This window comes from Juglans regia, chromosome 7, assembly GCF_001411555.2.
Source record: "Juglans regia cultivar Chandler chromosome 7, Walnut 2.0, whole genome shotgun sequence".
Lineage (NCBI taxonomy): Eukaryota > Viridiplantae > Streptophyta > Magnoliopsida > Fagales > Juglandaceae > Juglans > Juglans regia.
In genome coordinates this window covers 51,760,036-51,784,782 of record NC_049907.1, presented here as the reverse complement: position 1 = coordinate 51,784,782, position 24,747 = coordinate 51,760,036, and the positions used below count along the sequence as shown (strand labels likewise).

At 35.6% G+C, this 24,747-nt stretch overlaps 5 protein-coding genes across 6 annotated transcripts; 3 read left to right on the top strand and 2 right to left on the bottom strand.

The window, feature by feature from the left end:
• Positions 1-464: 464 nt before the first annotated feature.
• On the top strand, positions 465-6,879 carry LOC109014704. 2 transcript variants are annotated; one of them, XM_035691897.1, is made up of 4 exons: positions 465-1,069; positions 4,893-4,962; positions 5,041-5,094; positions 6,512-6,879. In XM_035691897.1, exons 1-3 carry the CDS (start codon positions 707-709, stop codon positions 5,091-5,093), a joined length of 486 nt encoding a protein of 161 aa, XP_035547790.1. In that variant the 5' UTR covers positions 465-706; the 3' UTR covers position 5,094; positions 6,512-6,879. The 2 variants fall into 2 exon arrangements, 1 of the variants encoding a protein (XP_035547790.1); XR_004801935.1 differs by having other exon boundaries at positions 466-1,069; positions 5,041-5,260.
• Positions 6,880-7,001: 122 nt separating this feature from the next.
• Positions 7,002-11,913, bottom strand: LOC108991868 (staphylococcal-like nuclease CAN2). The gene is made up of 9 exons (XM_018966267.2): positions 11,567-11,913; positions 9,286-9,341; positions 8,499-8,613; positions 8,289-8,399; positions 8,002-8,189; positions 7,848-7,904; positions 7,604-7,763; positions 7,439-7,507; positions 7,002-7,356 (listed from the first exon to the last, which is right to left on the bottom strand). Exons 1-9 carry the CDS (start codon positions 11,714-11,716, stop codon positions 7,258-7,260), a joined length of 1,005 nt encoding a protein of 334 aa, XP_018821812.1. The 5' UTR covers positions 11,717-11,913; the 3' UTR covers positions 7,002-7,257.
• A 4,443-nt stretch (positions 11,914-16,356) lies between these two features.
• LOC108991927 (heavy metal-associated isoprenylated plant protein 45) lies at positions 16,357-17,502 on the top strand. Its single transcript, XM_018966351.2, has 3 exons — positions 16,357-16,689; positions 16,838-16,913; positions 17,031-17,502. Exons 1-3 carry the CDS (start codon positions 16,681-16,683, stop codon positions 17,168-17,170), a joined length of 225 nt encoding a protein of 74 aa, XP_018821896.1. The 5' UTR covers positions 16,357-16,680; the 3' UTR covers positions 17,171-17,502.
• Positions 17,337-18,219, bottom strand: LOC108991926 (protein EARLY RESPONSIVE TO DEHYDRATION 15-like). Its single transcript, XM_018966350.2, has 2 exons — positions 17,876-18,219; positions 17,337-17,736 (listed from the first exon to the last, which is right to left on the bottom strand). Exons 1-2 carry the CDS (start codon positions 18,129-18,131, stop codon positions 17,576-17,578), a joined length of 417 nt encoding a protein of 138 aa, XP_018821895.1. The 5' UTR covers positions 18,132-18,219; the 3' UTR covers positions 17,337-17,575.
• A 2,675-nt stretch (positions 18,220-20,894) lies between these two features.
• LOC108991822 (cation/H(+) antiporter 15-like) lies at positions 20,895-24,638 on the top strand. The gene is made up of 3 exons (XM_018966210.2): positions 20,895-21,377; positions 22,065-23,069; positions 23,224-24,638. Exons 1-3 carry the CDS (start codon positions 21,141-21,143, stop codon positions 24,460-24,462), a joined length of 2,481 nt encoding a protein of 826 aa, XP_018821755.1. The 5' UTR covers positions 20,895-21,140; the 3' UTR covers positions 24,463-24,638.
• The last annotated feature ends 109 nt before the right edge of the window (positions 24,639-24,747 follow it).

Sequence of the window (24,747 nt, the reverse complement as noted above, 5' to 3'; positions counted from 1 at the left end):
CTCCAGTCAAACACATAAATGCTTGAGTGTAAGACGGCCTCTATTAATTATTCTGACTATTTTCTACTAAAAATGGTATGTATGAGGTAGAGACTGACAGACTTGGTAGGGAAAGTTTGGAAAGCAAGCACAAAAAATGCCATTGCGGCCATATTAATATGGCTCACTCTACTATACCATGTTTGATATTTGAATTAGATGAGAAAAGTGAAAACAAAAACACAGTACTTTTAAAAAGTCTTCTTGACAAGTTCCGGACTCATCCAAACCTATACAAAAACGAGGCCCATACCGTATGCCTGATTCAAAATGGGTCTAAAATCTTGTGTGGAGCAATAATCTGGGTACTTCTAGTTCTGGGCCCTCTTCGAAGATATTGCTCTGTTTCCTATTTTGCTAGCCTTGCTGGTTGGTTGGCCTACCATCCCTGTCCCAGACTTAAAAATAGGCAAATACTTAGGGAAGTACTCTGTACTCTAGACTGCCAAGTTGGCGGATATCTGAAATGTAAAATCCTTTTTTTTCCGTTCTTACTTATTAAGGCTTTTTGCTCAAACTCAAAGATCTCGGAACCCTTCCATGAATTGAAACCCGTATATGGTTTGCCAACCCAACAGCCCCAAAAAGAAAACCAATCCACACTTCTTTTTCCACATCCCCCCCTTCGAGATATTAAACACTTTCTGTTTGTCTCTCTGTTTGTTAAATGGGAAAATCACTTCCTTTCACGGCGAAGCTTCAAGAATTCACCAAAATTGTCACACCGGCCAGACTCCAAACTCCCAAACGCGACAAACCCATATCGCGAATCCGGGTTTCATCCCCGGAAACAGGGAAACTCGGGGTTTCCCGACTCGACTCCGATCGATTAAAGCAGCAAAGCTTGATGAAAAGCTTGGAGGGGCAGCAGGACCAAATCCGGGTGCCGTTGGCCCAGGTGGTCTCGGACTGCGCCAAGCGGTGGTTCCAGGACGCGCTCAAGGAGGCCAAGGCCGGTGATAGCGCCATGCAGGTCCTTGTCGGCCAGATGTACTACAGTGGCTATGGTGTCCCCAGAGATCCTCAAAAGGTCTACTTTTAATTTTTTTTTTTTTTTTTTGTTAATAATCCTTGCTTTTGCTATCATTTCTCGTAGCTGTTGTTCATTGTGAAAAGATTTAGACAGAAATATTTTGGTGAATAGCCATTGTGTTACAATCTCCCATTGACTAAGTATGGAATTAGTTGATGGTTTATAAGTCCTTAGACACCCTTTCCTTATAAACTAGTTTTTAAGGGTAAGTTCTACCTAATGGGTTCTTAACAAATAGTATTAGAGCTACCTCACATTTAAGGTCATGTTGCAACGGTTGCAATCGTGCGGCACAGGGGATGATGCTGGCATGGCAGTGTTCGCCCGGAGCTAGGAAAAGACCTAGCACACAGGCAGTCCATGTGAGCGCCGAGACCGCCGTGGACGTCGGTTGCGAAGCGTGGTGGTTGTTATGATCCCACATTGACTAAGTATGGAATTAGTTGATGGTTTATAAGCCCCTAGGCATCCTTCCCTTATAAACTAGTTTTCAAGGGTGAGTTCTACCTAGTGAGTTCTTAACACATTGCGACATGCATGTGGTGTAGGAGTCCTTTATTATATAGAATTCTTTACAAGTATAGAGTAGGTGCAAATAACTAGTTATGACTTGCAAACAAATCCTACACCAGAATACTAACTCTACAACAATCTATATTCTTTACAACTTGCATGCGGTAGATGTTGACATTTCTCCATATATCATTCCAAGAATTGATTGCCTTGACATTTCTATAGCTGTTATTTTTTACTCTCTCAACACTCCCCCTCAAGTTGGAAAGTGAATGTCAATAACTCCCAACTTGCGTATCATGGTCGAGAAAGCTTCTCATTCCCACTGGCAAACAGCGATGCAATCTGAATTGGCTGCTTTGGAGGCTAACCATACTTGGTCCCTCACTTCTCTTCCTCCCGGCAAGAAGGCTATTGGTTGTCATTGAGTTTATAAAATCAAGCGCCACTCAGATCGTACTATTGAGCATTACAAAGCTCGTTTGGTGGCCAAAGGCTACACACAACTAGAAAGTATTGACTATCATGACACATTTTCCCCTACTACTAAAATGATTACTGTTCGTTGTTTATCAGCCTTGGCCGCTGCCCAGAATTAATCTCTTCACCAACTTGACATCCATAATGCTTTTCTTCATGGTGATCTCCATGAAGAAATTTATGTCTCCACATCCTGGTCTTCAGCGACAAGGGGAGAACATGGTGTGTCGCCTCAACAAGTTGTTGTATGGCTTAAAGCAAGCCTCTCGTCTATGGTTTACCAAATTCTCTACAGCTATCCAAGCAGCTGATTTTGTTCAATCCAAAGCAGACTACTCATTGTTCGTGTGTCGGAAAGGCAAATCATTTACGGCTTTGTTGATATATGTCGATGACATTCTTATTACGGGTAATGATCTCACTGCCATGTCTGCTCTTAAATAGTTTTTGCATGGTCATTTCCAGATTAACGATTTGGGCAATTTGAAGTACTTTCTGGGCATTGAAGTCTCTCGATCAAAGAAATGTATCTTTATCTCACAACGGAAATACACTCTGGAAATTCTGCAAGATGGTGGTTTTTTGGGTGCTAAACCCATGAAGTTTCCCATGGAACAAAACAAGAAACTTTCAGATGAAGGTAAATTACTTAGACATCCATCTCAATATAGGCGGATCATTGGATGCCTAACTTATTTGACCATTATCCGGCCAGATATCACTTATTCGGTACATGTGTTGAGCAGATTCATGCATATGCCACGCAAACCACACATAGAAGCTGCCTTGCGTGTGTTGCGGTACTTGAAAAATAATCCAGGACAAGGTTTATTTTTTTCCTTCTCAGAATGATTTATCTTTGCGAGCTTTTTGTGATTTTGATTGGGCAGGTTGCCCAACATCTCGTAAATCCATCGCAGATTATTGTGTCTTTTTGGGATCTTCTCTTATTTCATAGCGAACAAAGAGACAGAAAACCGTATCTCTCTGCTCAGCAGAAGCCGAATATAGAGCCATGACATGTGCATGCTGTGAGTTATCTTGGCTACAATCATTATTGAAGGATTTGCAAATATTACATCCAAAGCCGACATTGTTGTACTGCAACAACAAAGCAGCTCTTCACATAGCAGCCAATCCCCTTTTTCATGAAAGAACCAGACATATAGAGATGAATTGTCATTTTATTTGTGACAAGATACAAGATGGTTCGATTGTGACTAAGTATGTTACTTCGGCAAATTAACTTGCAGATGTATTCACCAAGCTATTGGGAAAGGAAGCTTTCTCGACCATGATACACAAGTTAGGAGTTCTTGACATTCACTCTCCAACTTGAGGGGGAGTGTTGAGAGAGTCAAAAATAACAACTATGGACATTTGTTGAGAGAGTAAAAAATAACAACTATGGAAATGTCAAGGTAATCAATTCTTAGAGTGATATATGGAGAAATGTCAACATCTACCACATGCAAGTTGTAAAGAATATAAATTGTTGTAGAGCTAGTGTTACAGTGTAGGATTTGTTTGAAGCATGTTTTGGGTGTCCCGGTGGATATCCATTTAACTTCCAGCATGTCTCACACACATGGTGATCTCGATCACAGTAAGAGCAATGTAAAGGTTTTCGATTAGAGTTAGAGCGAGAAGAAAAACCTTGTCCATGTCGAACAGCCAAGGCTACCGGTTCATCCTGTTGAACTGCCATGGCTGAAGTCTCCATTGTTTCACGTGCAGCGCCTAGACTCCGTTGTTTTTCTTCCTGTATAATGGAAGAGTAAGCCTGTGCAACATCAGGGAGAGGGTTCATTAAAAGGTTGTCCTTGAATTGCAATGTAGGATTCATCGAGTCCCATGAGAAACTACATCAATCGACATCTCTTACTTCCTACCCCACAAGTGCAAGCTGCTTCATTATAGGATCCCAGTTCATCCCATAATTTTTTAAGCCTTGTGTAGTAACCCACAACAGTCATCTGATCTTGAGCAAAACAAGCAACGTCCCTCTCAAGCTGGAAAATGCAAGGAGCATTGCTTTGAGAGAAACGACGCTGAAGGTCTTCCCATACCTGGTCTTCCCATACCTCCTTGGCAGTAGTTGAAAAAATAATGTTGTCTGCTATTCCGGAGTAAGTGAATTGAAGATCCAAGAAAGAACCATATCATTGCGTTTTTTCCATGATGCATTCTCGTCTGGTTTGGTGGTGACAGAAGGCATTGTGGTGGTTCCATCTATGAAATCCAACTTGGATTTGGCACTCAAAGAGATGACCATGGCTCTGCACCAGGTCAAGTAATTATCCCCATTGAGGGGCTTGGAAACAAGAACCATTCCGGGATGGTCGGAATGATGGAGTAAATAAAGATTGGTGACATCGTGCTTGTCTTCAATCGAAGGATGCTCAGTTGACATGACAATGAGCAACAGAAAGGCAAAGGAAAGAATAAAAGAAGCAGAGAGCTATGGGAACGTTCCCTGCTCTAATACCATGAAAAGATTTAGACAGAAATATTTTGGTGAATAGCCACTGCGACATGCATGTGGTGTAGGAGTCTTTATTATATAGAATTCTTTATAAGTATAGAGTAGGTGCAAATAACTAGCTATGACTTACAAACAAATCCTACACCGTAATACTAGCTCTACAACAATCTATATTCTTTACAACTTGCATGTGGTAGATGTTGACATTTCTCCATATATCACTCCAAGAAGTGATTGCCTTTGACATTTCCGTAGCTGTTATTTTTTACTTTCTCAACACACTGTATTAGTCATTGTTAACTTGTGATTACTGAATCAATATTTTAATCATCTGTTATGAAGGGACGCACTTGGATTACCAGAGCTTCAAAAAACCGGGTTTTAGTTTGGAAAGTAAGCAACAAACATCCAGGTATTCTGTATTCTCTCTCTGGCTGGTTATTGTTGTGGCCTTGCTTTCTTTAGTTGATGAGTATTTTGTTTCCTTTAGGTTACAATGCAAGTGACTCGGATTCAGACGACTCGAAGGGCGATGAAAAATAAGGTCAAATGTGATTTTCTGTTGATTGTACTTGTTGAAGTTTTTCAGTGTTGGCCAAAGTTGGTGATCAAATAATGGGTGTAATTTGTTATTAACACTTTTTCAACCCCCCTCTAAAATGTGCATTTGGCTCAAAGCCATAACCTCAACATCAGTGGAAACTGAAAAGGTAAGTTATTACTCTGTTCCTTATTTTCAAGCATTATAAAAATTGTCTATAACCTATATAATTTTTAAACAGGTGTTTCATTCCTGCATTAAAATGATCAAGAATCGGGTCATGTAAATTTTATTTAAGTTTTGAAGAATTTGAAAGGTCATATAAATAAATATTAGATAATATAGAAGAATAACACTTTGTGCGCTTCCTTTCTTTTCTCTCTGTCTAATTTTTTACTGTTATTAATTGAAGAATGCCACAATTAGGAAAGTCCAAAATCATGTTACAAACAAAATTAATAATTGATAATTTTCTTGTGCATCGGACGGATGCATGACTAGTTTTTCATATTCTTAATCCATTGAAAAAGAGTTATTGTTTCCCACATATCTCTAGATTCGATATTTCAGATATACGTGTGTGGGTAAAAGATACATTGCTTGCGAAAATTTTTTAGGGTAAACTAACACAATTATCTTCAGTTATGCATGAACTGCTGAACCCTGTTACTCTCAATAAGACTTGAATTTGTCAACCTTTCTGGCAGTCAGTTGTGCCCCTTTTTATTTCAAAAGTTGGGAGCCCCTGTCTGCGACTTAATCTAAGGATTGTGATTATTACTCGGTGCATAACAGAGCTGCATTTATTTTTCTCACGTCATCTCTCTTTTAATTTCCCTTCTCATTTCTTTGTGCATTCTTTATGTATCGCCAGCTGTTTTGTACTTTACGAGTTTTGTGTTTTTGTTGGGCCCTTTGCCCGCTTTAAGCTGCCAAAATTCAATTTTTTTTTTATGCATTATAAAGCATATTATTGTTGTTTCGTAATCTTGTTGATTTTCCTGCATGGTTCTTGATCTGACTGCGTGATGTAAAAATTATTTGAGCTACAATATGTACAAGAAGCATAAATTATCATGTTGTTATTTCTTTCTACCTCAAGATAATAACAAAAGAACTTGAGGAAATATGCAGAGCATGCTGCAATCAGATAATTAGATAAAAGCGGCTCATGTATATAGGAGAAAGCATTCCTAGCAGCAACAGATTACGTTGTTAGTGTTCCTTTGGAACTTGGTAGGACAATAGGAGGTTCTTGAAGGTACATGGTTGCCTTTTTTCTCAGTGTCAGGGAAAAGGAAAGAAAGGAAGCGTCTAAAGTTATTGACTTTTAACTTGAATAATCAAGCCATCTTAGAAATGATTACTGTTCTGCTTTTTAACCAGCATGATCTGCTAATTACTATGTTATGATATATAGCTATTATTTTGCTGTGGATGCTGGGCTGTGATAAGTTCAAAGCAGACGTGGTTTCCTGGACAGTTTACAGGTTGATTTTTCAAGCATTTTCACTCTCCTGCCTTATTTTTTGTTGCAATGTCAAAGTTATTGGGGATGTTGACGACTGTATTGAGATGATATACTGGTGGGAGCGCCAATTTTGAATGGTTGTGCTCCGTGTGCATTTGCATTGGACAAATCGACTAGACTGCTTAAATAAAGAGCCTCTCACGTTGTACCGTATATCAACAACTCATATATGGATTACTTGAATCGTTGTTTGAACTCATGGATGTAAGAAGATTCTACATGGTGATGATTTTAAGAATCAGATTTGTTTTATGACCTTCTAACATGTAGACATTCTACACGAAAGTTATAAGTTATACCACACGCCTCCTCTCAATCAAACAAGGGATTTGTTATTTTTACCATTCTATCTTAATCTCTCTTTTGTGATGTGCTTGGATTTTGAAATTCAAATATTCGAATAACAAAAACCATTTGGGAATAATCCAAATTTTTTAGTTATAAAAGCCATTGATAGGCTCCAACGCATAGTAGTGCAAATGGAAAAAAATAAAATAAACACACTTTTTTACAACGGTAGCAACTTCTTTACATAGTTGGTAGCAACACCTGGTGTTGGATTAAAGTCCATTTGTATGAGAAGTTTTACCTTGCCTCGAATGGACACAAGGAGGCGTCGTCCAATCAGGACAATGTCATCTCCCTTCGCGCCTGTCCTTTCTCCAGTCCCATGGCTTCTCAGGATTTGATGAAGCCCACAGCCCAACGCGCTTGGCTCGAGCCTGCTTTTCCCACTGTTACAACAAACATGGAGCCTTAGGATAGAAACTTAAAAGACTGGTACCTACAATAATGGAGCAAAAGATCATTTCTTACTGTCGTAAATTCCGAGCGTTTGTCGTAGGCTGTGTAATGCCATGCAAGTCCTTTCTTAAGCATTAGTTCCTTTTCGAGTGTAGGACAAGAGAGAGCAAGAAGAAGATAACTTAGTTCCTTGAAAAAAGGTCCAACAGAGAACAATGTTGAGAGCGAAGAAATTACCTGTACAAATTTCCCGTCGCAATATATATCGCCTACGCAGCGGCCATAACGATCTTGTCCATACACAAGGACTCTCAAACACTTTCCCTGAACAATCTTAGTCAGCTCCTCCTTTGCTTCTTCCCCATATGGCATTGCACTCTCAGGTGCATCTATTCCCCTGTTCATGACTTATTAACCATTGCTACTAGATGAAGCAAAAGGTTTAACTACTCAAGTCCTATGAGCCGTATAGTTTTTTTACCTTAGCCGAATTCGATACTTGCGAGCGAGGATCTCCTCATTCCGAAAATTGAGTACCCTGGTTGAGGAAACAATTAGGAACGTATAATTAATATCAATTCAATTTTGAAACCAAATCCACTAACTTTCAAACTAAAGCCTGAGTTCCAACTAACCGATATCCAGCATCTATAATTTCCTTATGAAATGCATCTGCCTCTGTATAATTCCTCTCAGAGCGTGCTTGTGATCTGTGGACTGCCGCTAGTTGTACATCACTTGGCACACACGACGACTCTCGAGGGTCTGTCGTACTAACATACACGGTCACAGTATCTCCATCTGCTACAGCTTTTGCATCAACCTAGTTTCATCAGATGATTCACTAAATCAAATCCAACTGTCGGCGTGTAGCATGACTCAATTTTCGCGACATAGAATCTGAAAAGAATATAGCTCTTACTGGTAATGTCTGAAATTCGTACTCTACTCCTTCCGGCAATGATGTTGGGGCCCCAGCAGCAAGTTCGACTCGGGTATGAGGGAGTGGAAGACCATAGAAAGCCAATAAGCCCTACAAATGGGTGATTTGTTAAAGTTTGTTATTTTCTTCCATTCGTCGTCCTATGCGTTATACAATATGTTCCATGTGACAATTCTGTTTTTATTGTACCTCCACATCTGCTTTCTTGTGCCTTTTCAAAGTCTCAATGACGAGCCTAGCAGTATCTTCAGGTGTTTTTGGAGGGGATTTTGATTCCCTCCATGCCTCTACTAACTTTCTGTACCTTCATATATTTGTCAAGATAAAGACCGTTAAAGAGACATTAAAGTATATAATCGAGCCTATCCATTACTCCTTGTTTCTAATTCTAGCATAACATTTAAGGGCATGTTTGGAGAGTGAAATGAGATGATAATTTTATAAAAAATGAATGAGAAATGTAATAGACATAAAGAGATTACACAAAATAAACTCACAAACTGATGTGGTTTCATGGAATCCGTTAAATCTACTTTATAATAAAAATAACTTTACAATCTGACGTAATATATCAAGTTACATCAGTTTGTAGGTTTACTTTTATGTAATCCCTTTGTGATTAAAATATTTTCATGTAAGTAATGAGATAGTTTGAGTTGAGTATTTTTTGAGTTTTGGAAAATGAGAGAGAAAAAGTTGAATAAAAAATATTATAAAGTTAAAATATTGTAATAATATAGTTTTATAATATTGTTTTGTTTGAAATTTTGAAAAAATTAGAATTATTTTTTATTTTTTATTTGAAAGTTTAAAAAAATTATAATGATTAGTTTAAAGATTTTGTATTTAAATTATATTTAGTATTTACGAATAATATGATATAAGATGAAATAAAATTAGATCTCATATGAGGCATCAGGAAGACTATATTCATTTGCAATAACAGACAGTTGGGGACAGATTGCGTGCTAGTTACCAATTAGCTTGCGCGTTCTTGGACGAGACAACATGCTTGCTAAGTCCTTCCGGAACCTTCAATCAATACAGTAAGAATAATTTGATTAAAAAACTGGAAATTCAAGTTGCACAGGTACCGAATTTGCTCAAAAACTTCACAATTGAATAATCCATTGCCAAACTATAGATTGTCTTGATAATTCAGCATTTCTGCGAATAATTGAGAAATAAAAGGCAACAAAAAAGTGCAGCATGCTTCATCTATGGAAGCGAAAACGCAAAATGAAAGCACAGTTGGCTAATTCGCGTTCTAGCTCCATGATACCTTGAAAATTCAACGAGATTATTCATTTCGACCTGATATAGCTAATGAAGTACAATACACATTCCTCATGTAGCAACCAGAAAATCCATAAACCCTTATTAGTCAGATGCCTTCCTCCTCCCATCGGCAAACTTAAACTACATTTAGATTGTGTTTTGAGAAGTAAATTTAGATGGTGCTTTGAGCATTTTCAATAGATTTTTCATCCTATCCTTTAAAATATATCATTAAAATTTATTTTTTTTATTTTATATATCAATCTTTATGGACAACTTTTTTTTATATTTTATAAAAAATTATATTTTACAAAATTCATTGTGTATGCTCTTAATCTAAAACAGATTCCTTCCTTGATGGATTCTCCTGTCATTTGGGAGTGGGCACCAATATTTTTGCTGAACTATCAGCTCTGAAAATGGGTCTGCTATCATGCCACCAGCTCTTTGCCGACGGTCAATTACACTGATCGCTAGAAAGTATTTGACATTTGGGATGGCAATTGACATCCTACAATTCCAAGCCTACTTGCCCCTCACCTTGATTCGATAACACCGAATGTTTCTGTTCCCTTTCTCTCTTCCCTAGGCATATGATAGGCATTTGCCCTCTAGACAGAGCAGGCAACCCAAGTTTTCAACACAGGCCCGATTTGATTGATAGATTTAATTTAGATGAATTTAGTTTAATTTAATTTAATATTTTAATTTTTAATTTTTAAATTATTAAATTTATCTCAATTTAAAATTTTTTTATAAGCAAAATTTATAATTTTTTTTCAATTTAATAACTTATTTATATGCAACATTTATAATTTTGTTCAACTTCTCATAAATATATCTAAATTCATCTTAACATATAAACACATTTAAACTCATTTTATATAGACTCCACAAAATTTACTATACTATCTCAACTCATTATTATGCATAAATAACTTAATTCAACTCAACACAATATCTAAACGCAGCTTATAACTTTCTCCCACTTTGAGTACATGTACCATAGGTCTATTTTTATAGTTTCAGTTTTTTCGTAACTAGTGTAGGTTTCATGCATAGTCTTTTATGTCCCGTTTGGTTGTAAGATTCAACTGAAATCAACTCAGTTCAATCTAATTTTAAATTAAATCTAATATTCAAATATTTAACTCTTAAATTATTAAATATATCTCAACTCAAAACCTCTTTACACGTGAGATTCATAATTTTTTTAACTCAACACATTTTTATACGTAGGACCCATAATATTTTTTAATTTCTCATAGATAGTATTAAATTCATCTTAATATATAAACACATCTAAATTCATTTTAAATAGATTTCACATAACTCATTTTGCCTATTCAACTCATTATTATTCATAAAAAATTTACAAAAGCAGCTTAATGATCCGTTTTAGAATTTTTGTCCAAAGCTTTGTACTTGTAAATAGTATTCTTCCATAAAAATAAGAGTAATAAACCAGTTGTGCCGTCTTCTTCCATTAAAAAAACAGAGTACAATACACATTATCGGTGCTATTTAACTTTCGGGCAGCTCTGGGAGCTGCTGTTGGTTACTCCCTCTAGTTGATTTTGTACGCACTCCTAGTTGAATTTGATTTTTTTTTTATATGTATTTTTCTAACATTTTTTTAAAATAAAATCATATTTACTTAATCATTAAATTAAAAAAAAAAAAAAGAACCCAGCGCTAGCCCCATCTGAAGAAATAGCTTTTTCCTTAACTTTCTTGACAACTCTTTCTTTTAACAAAAAACAAGGAATTACAAAGATATATTCAATTTCCTACGAGTCCTCAGGGAAAAGAGACTATATTCAAGCAAAAGTATAATTTTGGTTTAGAAAAGAGGAATAAATAAATAAATAAAGGCAGCGATGATTAGACCTGAAAATAAAGGGGTGATAGTTGAAGATCAAGCAAGTAAACTAGAATAGAACTGCTCAAAAAAAAAAAAAAAAAAAACTAGAATAGACCTGGGAGGTGATCTCGAAGTGGAAGAGATCGTGGGCGAGAGCCGATACGCCGACGGTGGCAGCAGATACACCATGATGCCCAAGCGATTCAGAGTCCCCAGCTGCGGCGGGCTTGCAACATTGATAGAGGAACCTTAAGGCGTTTCCCATTTTCGATTTGCCGAAATCTGAAGCTGAGGTAGGGTAGGTGGTGATGGGTTTCAAACAGCGAATCTGAAATGAAGACCCTTTTTTTGAGTTTTTGAGTCGTGATCTAAGGCTTTCCTAATGGAATCTTTACGATTAAGTACAGGGAGGAGGGCAGGACGCAAACATCAAACAGCCAATAAGGGAGAAGAAAGACACGTGGTGCATTTTGGTTAGTCCGAAGCTATTTAAAAGGATGTAACTTTTTGCGTACGTGAGCCGCTGTTGTGAACTTGGGGTCGCGTGCTGTCAATGATTGGGAAATGAAATCAAAAACTTTTGTAATGAATAATAAAATAATTTGTAAATATTAGTGAAATAATTTAGTTTTTATATGATTTTGAAATATGAGAGAAAAAATTAAATTAAAATATTATAAAATTAAAATATTATTAAAATATTATTTTTTAATATTATTTGTGTTATAGTATTTAAAAAATTTAAATTATTTTTTATATTTTATTTAAAAGTTTAAAAAATTTATAATGATTAAATAATTATAAAATAAAAGAATTAAAATTTAAAAATTGAAAAATTTTTATATTTAAATATTATTTCAAAAGAAAGTAAGATAAGATGTGACGAGATTAATAAATCATCCAATCTCCCAACAATCCCTAAATTTCATTTGTGGGTCACTTACCGTACCTCATAAGAAGAGTAAAAGATCAATAGTTTTTACTTTTACTTTCGGTGCATGTTTGGAATTATAGTAATAAATATAACATTTAATTTTAGGATTTATATCTTATAGCTTAAATAATAAGTTTAACTATTAAAAAATTATTTATTATTTTGTAACCATGTGTTTAAAGTACTTTCAAACATATTACATTTGTTTAAAAATAAATTAAAAACATACTTTATAACTTTGAAAAGCTAATTATTTGATTATTTTAAAGATTATCCACATCCTTTTTTTTATTTTTTTAATTTTTATGGAAGATAATCCACATCCTTAAAAGTTTAAAAGTTGTAATTATCTTAAAATTGTATGAATATTTTCATCTATTGAAAGTTTTTTTTTAAATTTGAATTACGTTTTGCATTATTCAAAAAATCATGTTTAAGGAAATAATAGTACTTTTTAACTTATTTGAAACTAAAAAGTATTTTAATATATAACACCTAAACAATTTACTTTTTTCATTAGATAGCTTCGAAGATTATTTAAACACTTTTTACGACTCGTAACGTAACTAGAAACAGGCCCTTATTAGAGTAATGCTATATATAATCATGAATTATGTAAGTGTTGCGCACTCCTTTTGAAAAAAAATAAGATGTACTATTAAAAAATTAAATTTTTTTATATAAATTTTATATTTACTCACTTTTTTTCAAAATTGGTGCACGACGTTTGCACACTCTAAAAGCCGATTTGGTTATACAAACTAAATCATCTCATCTCATATTTTTATTATAATATTCTTAAATTCTTATACAAAATATAATAAACAATTCAATTTTTTTAAATTTAAAAAAAAATAATATTATATTTAATTTTCAACTTTTATTTTATCTCATCTCATTTTATTTTATCTTATTTTTATTTTATCTGTGTAACAAACGCGAAGTAAAGTGCAAATATCTGTTGTATGTACGCGTGCATTGTACCAAAACCAACTACCGTATCATTCGTATGATTCCTCAGAAGTTAGAACAGAATCCCGAGCTTGGCCTTTCCCAAAACGATGTCGTCCTTATAGAAGATGTAGTTGACGAAGTTGCACTCACGCAAATAATGTTGAAAGGTGGCCGTGGCCTTGGGTTGCAACCAGGTTACCGGTCCTCAGTGAATAGTCATGTCAAAAAGGATGGTGCCGCTGGAACCAATGATTCCGACCGATCACAGATTTCATTTTTTCTTTTCCTTTTAAACGTTTTTAAATAAAAAAAATACAAACTAACTATAAATTACTTCCTTAACTATGAAATAATAAAAATAAAACATGTATCGGTCCATTTTGGGAAAGTTTATCCGTCTCTCAACATTTTCATGTAAAAATAAAAAATAAAACAATGGGGTTATATGAATTTGGAACGAGTAATGCAATATTTTTTACTTTTTTTCCTAAAAAAATGGTTGGAAGTGGTGGTTAGAGATAACTTTTCTACCAGGATAGGATCATAATAGCATCCAATATGTCGAGGAGTCAGACAAGAGGAACCTAAATGGCGAGAACTACAGACGTTCCTTACAAGCCCGACTTGAGCAATAGCATGACCCTAGCTCTACGAAGGCATTAATGATCCATGAGCCAATAGATCACAAAAAATCATAAGCACTTCCCGTTGTGTGATTTGATCCAAGGATCTAGTGCTCATTGTCAAACTCATGGACGACTAAGCCACCACCTTTAGCGGTATGCAATATTTTTTTACTTAAGTTTTAGATTTATTTTTATTAAAATTTAAAAATATCATCCTATATCTCGAATTACATGATGGCCACACTTGAAATGGAGCATTTGGATGCTAAGATGATTTCAAATGATTTATAAATAGTAGTAAAAAAATAAATTATAGTAAAAAATAATGAATAATTTATAAATAGCAGTGAACTATTTGTGAATAGTAATGAAATTGTCTCATCACTTACCAAAGACAATTAAGGTCTAATATGGATAATGAGATGAGATTATCTGTGAATAGTAGTGAAATTGTTTGTAAATAGTAGTAAAATAATTTAAATTAGAACGTTTTATGAAGTTTTTGGAAATGTGAGAGAAAATTTAAATAAAAATATTATAACACTAAAATATTTTTAAAATTTAATTTTTTAATATTATTTTTATTTTAAAATTTGAAAAAGTTGAATTACTTTTTGTATTTTATCTGAAAATTTGAAAAAGTTGTAATGATTAAAATTATGTTTGGGGTTGCATTAGGAGTCTTAAAAAGTGTTCAGATAGCTTTAAAAGCTATGTAATACAAAAATTAGGTTGTTTTGGTGTTACATATTAAACTACTTTTTAATTTCAAATAAACCAAAAAGTACATTTGATGAAAAGTATCTTGATACTTTTCCTCAAACTCGTTTTTTTAGATAATGTGATACATAATTCGAATTTTAAAAAGACTGTCCATGGGTGAAAATACTCATACAACTTTCAGGCAATTACAATTTTCCAACTTTAAAAGATATGATTATAATCTTAAAAAAAAAAAATCAAATAATCATCATTTCTACATAAGAAAACACTTTTTAATTTGTTTTCATACAAATGTAACATGTTTGAAAGTGATTTAAATATATGATTACCAAACGGTAAATAACTTTTTAATAGTAGAACTTATTACTTAAGCTATAAGTTATAAGTCCTAAAACTATAAGCTATATTTTCTACTGCAGTCCCAAAGATACACTTAAGTAATGTTTAGATGAAAAATTTAAAAATTTAAAATTGAAAAATACTTGTGTTTGTTGTGTTTAGATATTACAATGAGGTGAGATGATATGAGATGTTATGAAAGGCTATTTCTATTCAAACCAAGACTTAATCTTTTTGCACAACTTTTGGTTTATCTTTGTGATGAGATGAGATGAGTTAAGATTAAAGTTAAAAGTTGAATAAAATATTGTTAGAATATATTTTTTTAATATTATTTTTGTTTTAAGATTTGAAAAAGTTGAGTTGTTTATTTTATTTTGTTTTGAAATTTAAAAAAATTGTAATTATTAGATGAGATAAGACAAGATGAATTGAGAGATTGTGAAAATAAACAATCTTATTAAGTTTCTCGTGATTAAATTAATCAAAATTTAATTTAGAACATCATGATTGATCATTGAAAAGTACCATTAGTCTTTCACCACTTTTTGAAGCGACATACTCATAAATAATTGGAAGATAGATGAAACAAAAAAATAAGAACAAAAAAATTTTAAATTATTTAATGTCACAGTAAAAGAATCGACAGCTAATGTTAGGATGACTGATGACTATAGCTTAAAGGATGATTCAAAGCCAACCCAACCCAACCCAAAAAATGGGGCTGCAGTTCAAACTTCAAAATCGAGACTCGTAAATGTAAGCAATCCATCTATAAGTATGGTATGCAGTATCCAAAGTCCAAATTTGTATTGACCCAATCGATCTGTAAAACCATAGATAAGGCTATCCTCCACAAACCACCCCATGAAACAATACAAACATATAGTTAAAGCATGATGATGCTTTCACTCGACACGCCGTTGTCCACCTACATCAGACAATTATTATTTCTTAAGGGACCCGTAACGTTACCACTTTTTTTTGTTTTCTTCTACAGAGTAGAACTTATTCTTACCGCACAACGTTGGGTTGGGGGGGCGATGTTAGTGGGAACTGATTGATGTATATACCCATTAATTAAGAAAGAAAAAGTCAAGGCGGCCTGCCTGCCACAGAAAGAACAAACATCCAACGGTGTTTGTTTGTGGTGCCACCGGTTCTCTTTTTCTCCACTTGTGCTTTTGACTCCATTTTGTTCATCCTAAACCCCACATTTTATACATTTATTCCTTTAATGTATGTGTGAACTGAATAATTACCATTCAAGTTTGGGTCCTCGGTTGGAGTTGCAGGCATAAGTTATTATATATTTTTATTCTCACTTTTGTCTCAATTAACCCCTGTAGTGTTTGATTTTCGCCCTCCCTATATGTGGAGGCTAGTCCCTCGAAAGTCGACATTGATAGGAATATGGGAAGCTTTATCAAAGTGAAAATTCCCATCAATCACGTAAAGAATCCAATGCCTCGCGCTCTTCACCTACATGTTTATTATATGTTTGGGATATTAACCAAACAGAAAAAAAAAGGCACAGCTTTCTTCTTCCTTTCCTCATTGATTCCATTGGCCCCTATTTTTTCTCCAATTAAGCTGTCAAAAGGGTCATTGAAGTATTAACTCCCCAATTCCAGAAACAGTACTGAAATTAGAATGGGTAATGTAAGTAGCGCAATCTATCATAACTCTTTCTGTATGCAGCATATAGGGGTGTGTCTGTGTTTGTGAATGTGTAATTTTATTATTATTATTATTATGTTTTCCTTTCACTTGTTTTTGCAATTCTAATTTTCATTTGAATTTCTTTCAGGTGGTGGAAGTTAAGGTGGGCTTGCATTGCGAGGAATGCATCAAGAAAATATTGAAGGCCATCAAGAAGATGGAAGGTCCATGAATTTCTCGTACAAAATACCTTACTCTATAATGTCTTCTATCTTTCATTCTTTCAATAGTTTAATTCCCGTTTACTACATATTGACGGTTTTGGTCATTTTGGGGAGCAGATATTGAAACGTATAATGTGGATACGCAACTGAACAAGGTCACGGTGACAGGTAACATTACGACAGAAGAGGTCATCCGAGTCCTTCAAAAGATTGGCAAAACGGCAAGAAATTGGGAGGGAGACGAGATTTATGGTTGATCCTACTACATGTTCGTTAAACGTCATTACTTGACTATCCCGGTTTGCTGTACTAGTATTTTGGGGACTGTATTCTATCCTCCTTTTTTTTTGGGTCATTTCTCTCTATATGTATTATTGGAACATCCTAAATACGAATAATAACAGATTAAATTAAAAAAGTGCAAGAGATCATAAGTCTGGATGTTAATGTCCATTAAAACTTGCAGAGAATTATAAAACCAAATAAAGCACAAAGAAACAAATGTACAAAACGCAAAGCACACTTGAGTTGAGGATTGACGCGACGGCGAGGGTCGATTATGTACAAAAACTATCCAAACTGGGAAGGGAACAACAAGAGAGTAGAGAATCGAGATGCATGCTCATCTACCGGGTCGGGAGAACCCAATTGGGTCTTTCAGTCTACCTCGGTTGCTGAATCGTGCGTGGACTCACTTTCACATTAACAATCTTGGGGGCTTTCTCCCTATACCTCGGCACTTCTGCTAAAGCTCGCGCTTTCTGCCATTTCAACGTCCCCGTTGAAACCAAATCCCTGTAATAGTCTTTTTCTTCTTCCTCGTCTGCCAAAAAAAAAAAGGGAAATTTTTAGTTAGCGAGATGGATCGGCAAGCCGGATCGAGGAGTTGACTAGGCTTTTCTCAATATCCAAACACAATTAGAGCCAGAGTAGAGTGTTACCCCTCGGATGATTCAACTTACTCTTGTCGTCGTCTAAGTAGTAGTCGTCGAAGATGGCGTCGACGTCGGGTAGATCGTCAAAATCGGGAAACTGCGCGTCAATTTGGGGATCCTGGAAGCGCTCTTGGAGCCAGTAGTCGCGGAACCAAGGGGAGGATTGGACCAGAGCCCACCATTGGTTGGAGAAGTCCTCCACCGTCCGATATGCCAAAGGCACGAACGACGGAGCGTTTGGATTCAAAGTTGTAGATGAATTTCTCTGAGAAAGAACGTCCATCGCAACAGTCAAATCTGAACCGAAGCCGTGAAGGTTGAGCTAAAGTGGATAAGGATTAAGGAAGGAGTAGCGACTATTTTGGGATCGTGAAGCTAAAGTTATATATTGATAGGTCCTAATAAAAGACATTGACTTGGGATGTTATCACGGAAATGACATTTTGGTTTTCCTACAGATATGATCGATTCTATCACTCGTTTAAAATTAAATTCAACTGAATGTATGTATGTATGATGCATGTCCAGAGATTCATCTGCGAAATTGGTTTTATTTATTTATTTATAAAAAATATTTATAATTATGAATAATACGAATAATAATTTTAAAAAAGATATTAAAATATAAAATTCATATGAAAATAATAAATTAATTTTTTTTAAATAATTATGGGATATTTTTATATTTTATAATTATATATAGATTTTTTTTTTCTTGCTACTAATCATGTAGTATGTTATGTATGGATGCTGTCATGCTGACAATGATGTAATTTGCGACAATCGAGGAGGACAGTATCGGAATAAAGAAGAAAGCCAGAACAAACAAGTGGAGACAGTACAAGAAGTGGTCCAAGGTATGGTGTAATGGTGGGTACCAAAAACAAGCTGCGACTGCACATGGTTTTGATCCAGAGTACACTGCAGAACAATATGTTTATTCTAGTTTGGGCTGCATCCAGAGCTTCGCCTAAGCCGAACGTCACACTTTGGCCCCTCTTCAAATAATATTTTTATAAATAATATATGCAAGTTTCAAATCTATAACTTCACACAAATCTTATGTAAAAGAATACGTCTTATCATAAAAAAAATATAAAAAAACTTGCTCTCTCTCTCTCTTTTTTAATAGAGTCCACATTTTTATAATAGACTAGTTCAGGATTTGTTTATTTGAAAGTTATAATTAACATTATTCATTTTATATAAAGAAAAAACTCAAAACCGATCAGGTGATGATGTTTTTTTTTTTACACCCCACCAATACAAGTTGGCCACGTAGTAAGTGAAGAACCATACATCTGCACCCGCACGCAGCAGAGTTCCTCTTCTCCCTCCCATCTCTCCCTTGCACTCTTCTCCCTCCGTTCAGATCTTCCCCCTTCCTTCAAAGAAAAACGACGAGTTCCTTTTGTCTCTCCCACGCATTCCTCTCCTTTCTCCTCTCGTTTTTTCTTGCATCTTAATTTTTTCTTCATGTTATTAGTTAATTATCCCTATACATGACATCAATGGCATCATTCCTCTATATAAACATCAGATTTATAATTTACAAAATCTCACTTCCTTTTCTTTTTCAAATGACTAACGAAATTACAAAAAATCCACTTTACAGATTATTATTCCACATGGCTTTTGGCAAATACCAATGGTAGACATCCCATTATCTTTCTCCCCCTTAAAATCAAATTGGCTCAAATCTACTGCTTAAAATAATCGAAACCGAAAAGAAAATATAAGTATATCACCTCCACAATCACACTCAAACTTCCTAACTTTGCTCAGTCATTTTTCAAATCAAGATTTTGACCCAGCAGACAACCAATTCAGACGAAGCACAACTACAACTTCTTTGTTGTGAGTTAAGCTCTGGCGATATATTTGGCTGTATTTTGCGTATAAGTTTTGATGATGGCCACAATATCATGTACTGCACAGAGAGCATATCTTATAGCCCAATATGAGAGAGAGAGAGAGTATAATTCGAGAGAGAGAGAGAGAGAGAGGAAGAGATATGAAGATAGACGGGAGAGCATAATATTTTTTTTTTTTTTTTGGGTGGGAGTGGGGGTGAGTGAAAGAGATTACCTGCATGTAGGTGCAAAATTCTTTTTGCAGAAATGTATGCGTGGCAACTTATGATTGAAGGGTATAAAAATAGCATCCTCAATCGACCGGCTGGGAGTGTCACTCTTTATATAAATGAATTGAACCAATCCATATAACTTATTTGATCTTATTAACATAATTTCATATAAAAGTTAAAATATTAGTAGTTATAATATCTCAACAAAAAACAAATATGGATTAAGACTACCTACTAATAAAAAATATCAATATCTTTCAGATTTTAATCTATAATAAAACTAATATTATAAACCTAACAACAAAAAAATAAGTTTCAATTTTACAGATCAACCTCCAATTTATATGAAATTATAAAATAGTTATAAAATTATTGTGAGTTAATCATTTTCTTTGGAAAATATTCACTCTCACAATGCCGTAAATTAAGGAAAGAAATTATCTTTTTACTTAATGGAGAGGCCAAATGCAAACTTCAACAACGTGAAATGGAAAAATTAAATAAAATCCCAGCCCCACAAGAAAGGGACAATTAGAAAGCGAAAAGAAATACATAGATAGATAATGAATAGAATAATGTTGTTTATTATCTTAATTCTCATTATGTTCTCATATAGAACATATTTTCTAATGTGATATTAGATAATTAAAAATTATTTATTATATTTAATTTGTTAACTTGTCATCTAATAATATATTATAAGATGATAAAATGATGATGATAAAATAATAAATATTTTTTTCAAATAAATAAGCAACATATGAGAGACTGACGTCACCTCACCTGGGATGCCGCTGCCCGTAGGAAACTGTGGAGCCACCTGTTAATAGTAACTGATGAATAGGGAGGAGGATACAGATGAAGAGTTATTCACGAGACACATGTACGTACCTCTCTTGTATCTTCTGAAAAATGCATGAAGAGCTGCATACATATTAAAACTTATTAATTCTTCAAATCAGTGACGCCTGTGCTTGTTGACCACTTACTCATAACCAACTTTGAAGTTCAACCGCCCTGAATATATATAGGAAACCTAAACAAGAGGTTGACCTCTCCCATTGCGCTCTCTCTCTCTCTCTGGCTCGTACTGTTTTCTTCTTCCTTATTCTTCTTCTCGTTTTTTCTGATACTTGAAACTAGATTCTTCCATCTCGATCCTCAATCCTTTGAAGTAAAGCGAATCATATCTAATAAGTAATTACAATGAAGACAGAACCATCTATTGTGATCCATGAAATGACCATGGTAATGGCGAACATGTCTCTGGTTTGCCACGATCCCCGCAGCAAAATAAACAAGCTTATTTGGTATCATGGAAACCCTTTGAAATCCCCTACAGCCCTTCTACTGCTGCAGCTCTCTGCTATTTCACTTGTTTCTCAGCTAATCGATGTCGGTCTAAAGCCCCTCGGACAGTCAAGTATTGTATCTCAGATTTTTGTAAGGTTTCTGTTTTCATCTATTCTCAATTAATTATAAATGTTGCATTATATATTTTAACCGTCTTTTTTGAAAGAGAGATAAATATACCATAGGGATCTCACAACATTTTACTGCATGTTGCATCTCGATCGATTGATATTTTTATTTACATTTCAAGTTATGTTTATAAATTGGCCGCATGGTGATGCTATAAGAAGCATGTTTTTGTCCACAAATCCAGGAATAGATCAAATGCATCAACTAGTACTGCTACTAGGTAATTTTTTAATATTGTTGAATTATTTCTTAAATTTTACTCTAGATCAGTTATATATTTAAATTCCGCCCCTGGCTTAGATAAAAATTGTGTCTTCCAAGATCGATATATCGCGTGCTTTGTTCTTTTAGAGATATATAGTAGCAAAACCAATTGCACAATTGATGCATACAATTTCTAAATGGAGACTATTTGTATTGTATATTTAATAAAATTTTAAAATTATAATAATATTATTTTTAAAATGATTTTTTTTTACCTACATTTATCAATGAGACTACATATACAATCTCCTACTCGAGTGTAAATAATATTTCTTTTAAAGTAATGCATATATATATAATTAACGTTAAATAATCTCATAATTATTATGTACTTATGATCTTCGCGCGTTGTAGTAATTTGACAACATACATGCATGCATGCAGAGTGGCATGGTATTTGGCCCATCCCTTCTAGGACATAAAGGGTTGGTAACATCAAAATTATTCCCGACAAGAGGTGCCATGTTGATTGAAACCATGGCTACATTTGGGCTCATGTTCTTCCTGTTCGGAGTAAGTGTGAGGATGGATCTAACCAGTATGGTGAGGCCAGGAAAACAAGCCATGACCATCGGATTTTCAGTTTTCTTCTTCACAACGCTAACTGCCGGTTTGTCAGCCTTCTTTTTTGCAAGATATGTTGCCAAGGAAACCAGCCTTAAAGAATCGCTCTTCTTAATAGCCGAGTCGCAGACATTAACAGGATTTCCCGTCATTGCTTGCCTCCTGACTGAGCTCAACATGCTAAACACTAACATTGGCCGTCTAGCCCTCTCTTCCGCAATGTTCTGCGATTTACTTGGTATTTCCTTGACAGCGGTTGCTTTAGCAGTAATGGGAAATAAGGGCGGAGGTACACTAAGACCGGCGATGGCAATTTTATCTTCTGTTGCGCTTGTGGTTGGTATTGTATTTATCGTCAAGCCAGCTATACTGTGGGCGCTAAACCGTGCACCAAAAGACAAACCCCTTAGCGAGACGTTTATACGTTCCATTTTTCTTTTGGTTCTTGTGATCGGATTATTGAGCGAGACCATCGGCCAGCACTATGTTTTCGGGCCATTAGTCCTAGGTTTGGTTGTGCCGGACGGAGCACCTTTGGGAGTAGCTTTGATCTCAAAAACGGAGGCTCTTACTTCACTGGTGTTCTACCCCACCTATCTATCCATTAGTGGCCTGCGAACGAACATCTTCAAAGTTGGTGCCCAGGCTTCGTGGATTGTGTCATCTGTTGTTATCCTTTCTTGCACTGCCAAGCTTGCTGCCGTTATGGCTCCTGCCATGTATGGTGATTATATGCCTGTACGAGAAGCTTTCGTGCTCGGGCTTATCATGAACGCAAAAGGCATCGTGGAGCTTAACCTTTACAACCTTTGGAAGGAAAGCAAGGTACGTACGTACGTATGAGCAAAATCACTCGATGATCAGTTTCTTTGTTGTGGCTGGCTGTGTTCACGATTAGTATATATTGCAATTAATACCGAATATTATTAAGTCCCTAACCATGAAATTGTATGGGGCTGATCTAATTCCCCAATGGCAGGTTCTGTCAGATGAAGAATTTGCTTTGTCAGTGCTGTCAGTGATAGTGGTAACTGCAATCGTAACGCCACTGATAAAGTACCTCTACGATCCTTCCTGGCAATATACTGCAATCAAGAGAAGTACCATCCAACATGCCAAGCGTGAGGCGGACCTCCGAATCTTAGTCGGCATCCACAATGACGATAATGTTCCTGCAATCGTAAATCTCCTTGAAGTATCACATGCTTCCGAAGAGAGCAAAATTGCAGTCATAGCAATTGTCCTCGTTGAGCTTGTGGGGAGAGCCACCCCGGTTCTTGTGGCCCACCAGCCCTATGGTTCCCTGCAAACAAGCACAACTTCAACCAGCCAAATCATTAACGCCTTAAGACAGTACGAGGACCAAAATGAAGGCTTTGTCGCTGTTCAATCTTTCACTTCCATCTCACCTTATGTAACAATGCACAACGACATTTGCCGGGTAGGAGTGGATAAGAGAGCAACCATTGTGATAGTGCCTTTTCATAAGCAATGGGCCATAGATGGCTCCATTGGCTCAGTTAACCGAGCCATCCAGGGCATGAACATCAATATCCTCGACAGCGCACCATGCTCTGTTGGAATCCTCGTCGACCGGGGCATCCTAAGGGGTTCGATGCCATTTGCAAGTACAGGTCGTCCATTATACCATGTGGCTGTAATCTACATTGGAGGTGCGGATGACGCGGAGTCACTAGCCTATGGTGCTCGCATGGCCCAAAGTGAGAGCGTTGATCTAACAGTCGTCCGGTTCCTTCTCTTTGGAGCCGAAAACACTAAAGAAAGAAAGCTCGAAACTGACTTGATCGATGAATACCGTCAAGCTAATGCGGGGAACGAACGATTTGTGGTTGTAGAAGAAGTGGTGAGAGATGGGTTAGCCCTTTCTGCATCAATAAAAGAGATGGTAGATTGCTTTGATTTAATACTAGTGGGGAGGAACCATCAACCGTCCCCTCTTATCACAGCACTTGGTGAGTGGTGTGAGTGCCCCGAGCTTGGGATCATCGGCGATATGCTTGCTTCGCCGGATCTTAGGTGCACATCATCAGTCTTGGTGATACAACAACAAAGAATGGGGACTGGGAAGTTGATGCAACATTCCATTGGTACTGATAGAAACCAATTACTCATTCATGACGTTCCACTTGATGAACCAGAAAGAGGGTCATGGAGAATTACCATGGATAGATCCTCCATCGATCGAACTGTCGTTTAACGTCTATATATTACTAGTCCTCTTTTTACTATTTTTCTTTTTTGATTAATTTTTTTTTACTGTAGTTTGACATATATATGAGAATTTCCCTGTAAATGAATTATGGAGGGTTTTTCTTTGTGATGCAACTAAGATTTATTAAATTTTCATTCCCAACGCCCAAGCAATTAGCTAGAAGAAACTAGTAGAATATTGGAGGAGAATTCAGACTCTCTTTTTTCCCCTCCTTTACAAGTATCATTGAAAATGGAGTTATAACTCTTTTAACTCTTTTTTTTTTTTTTT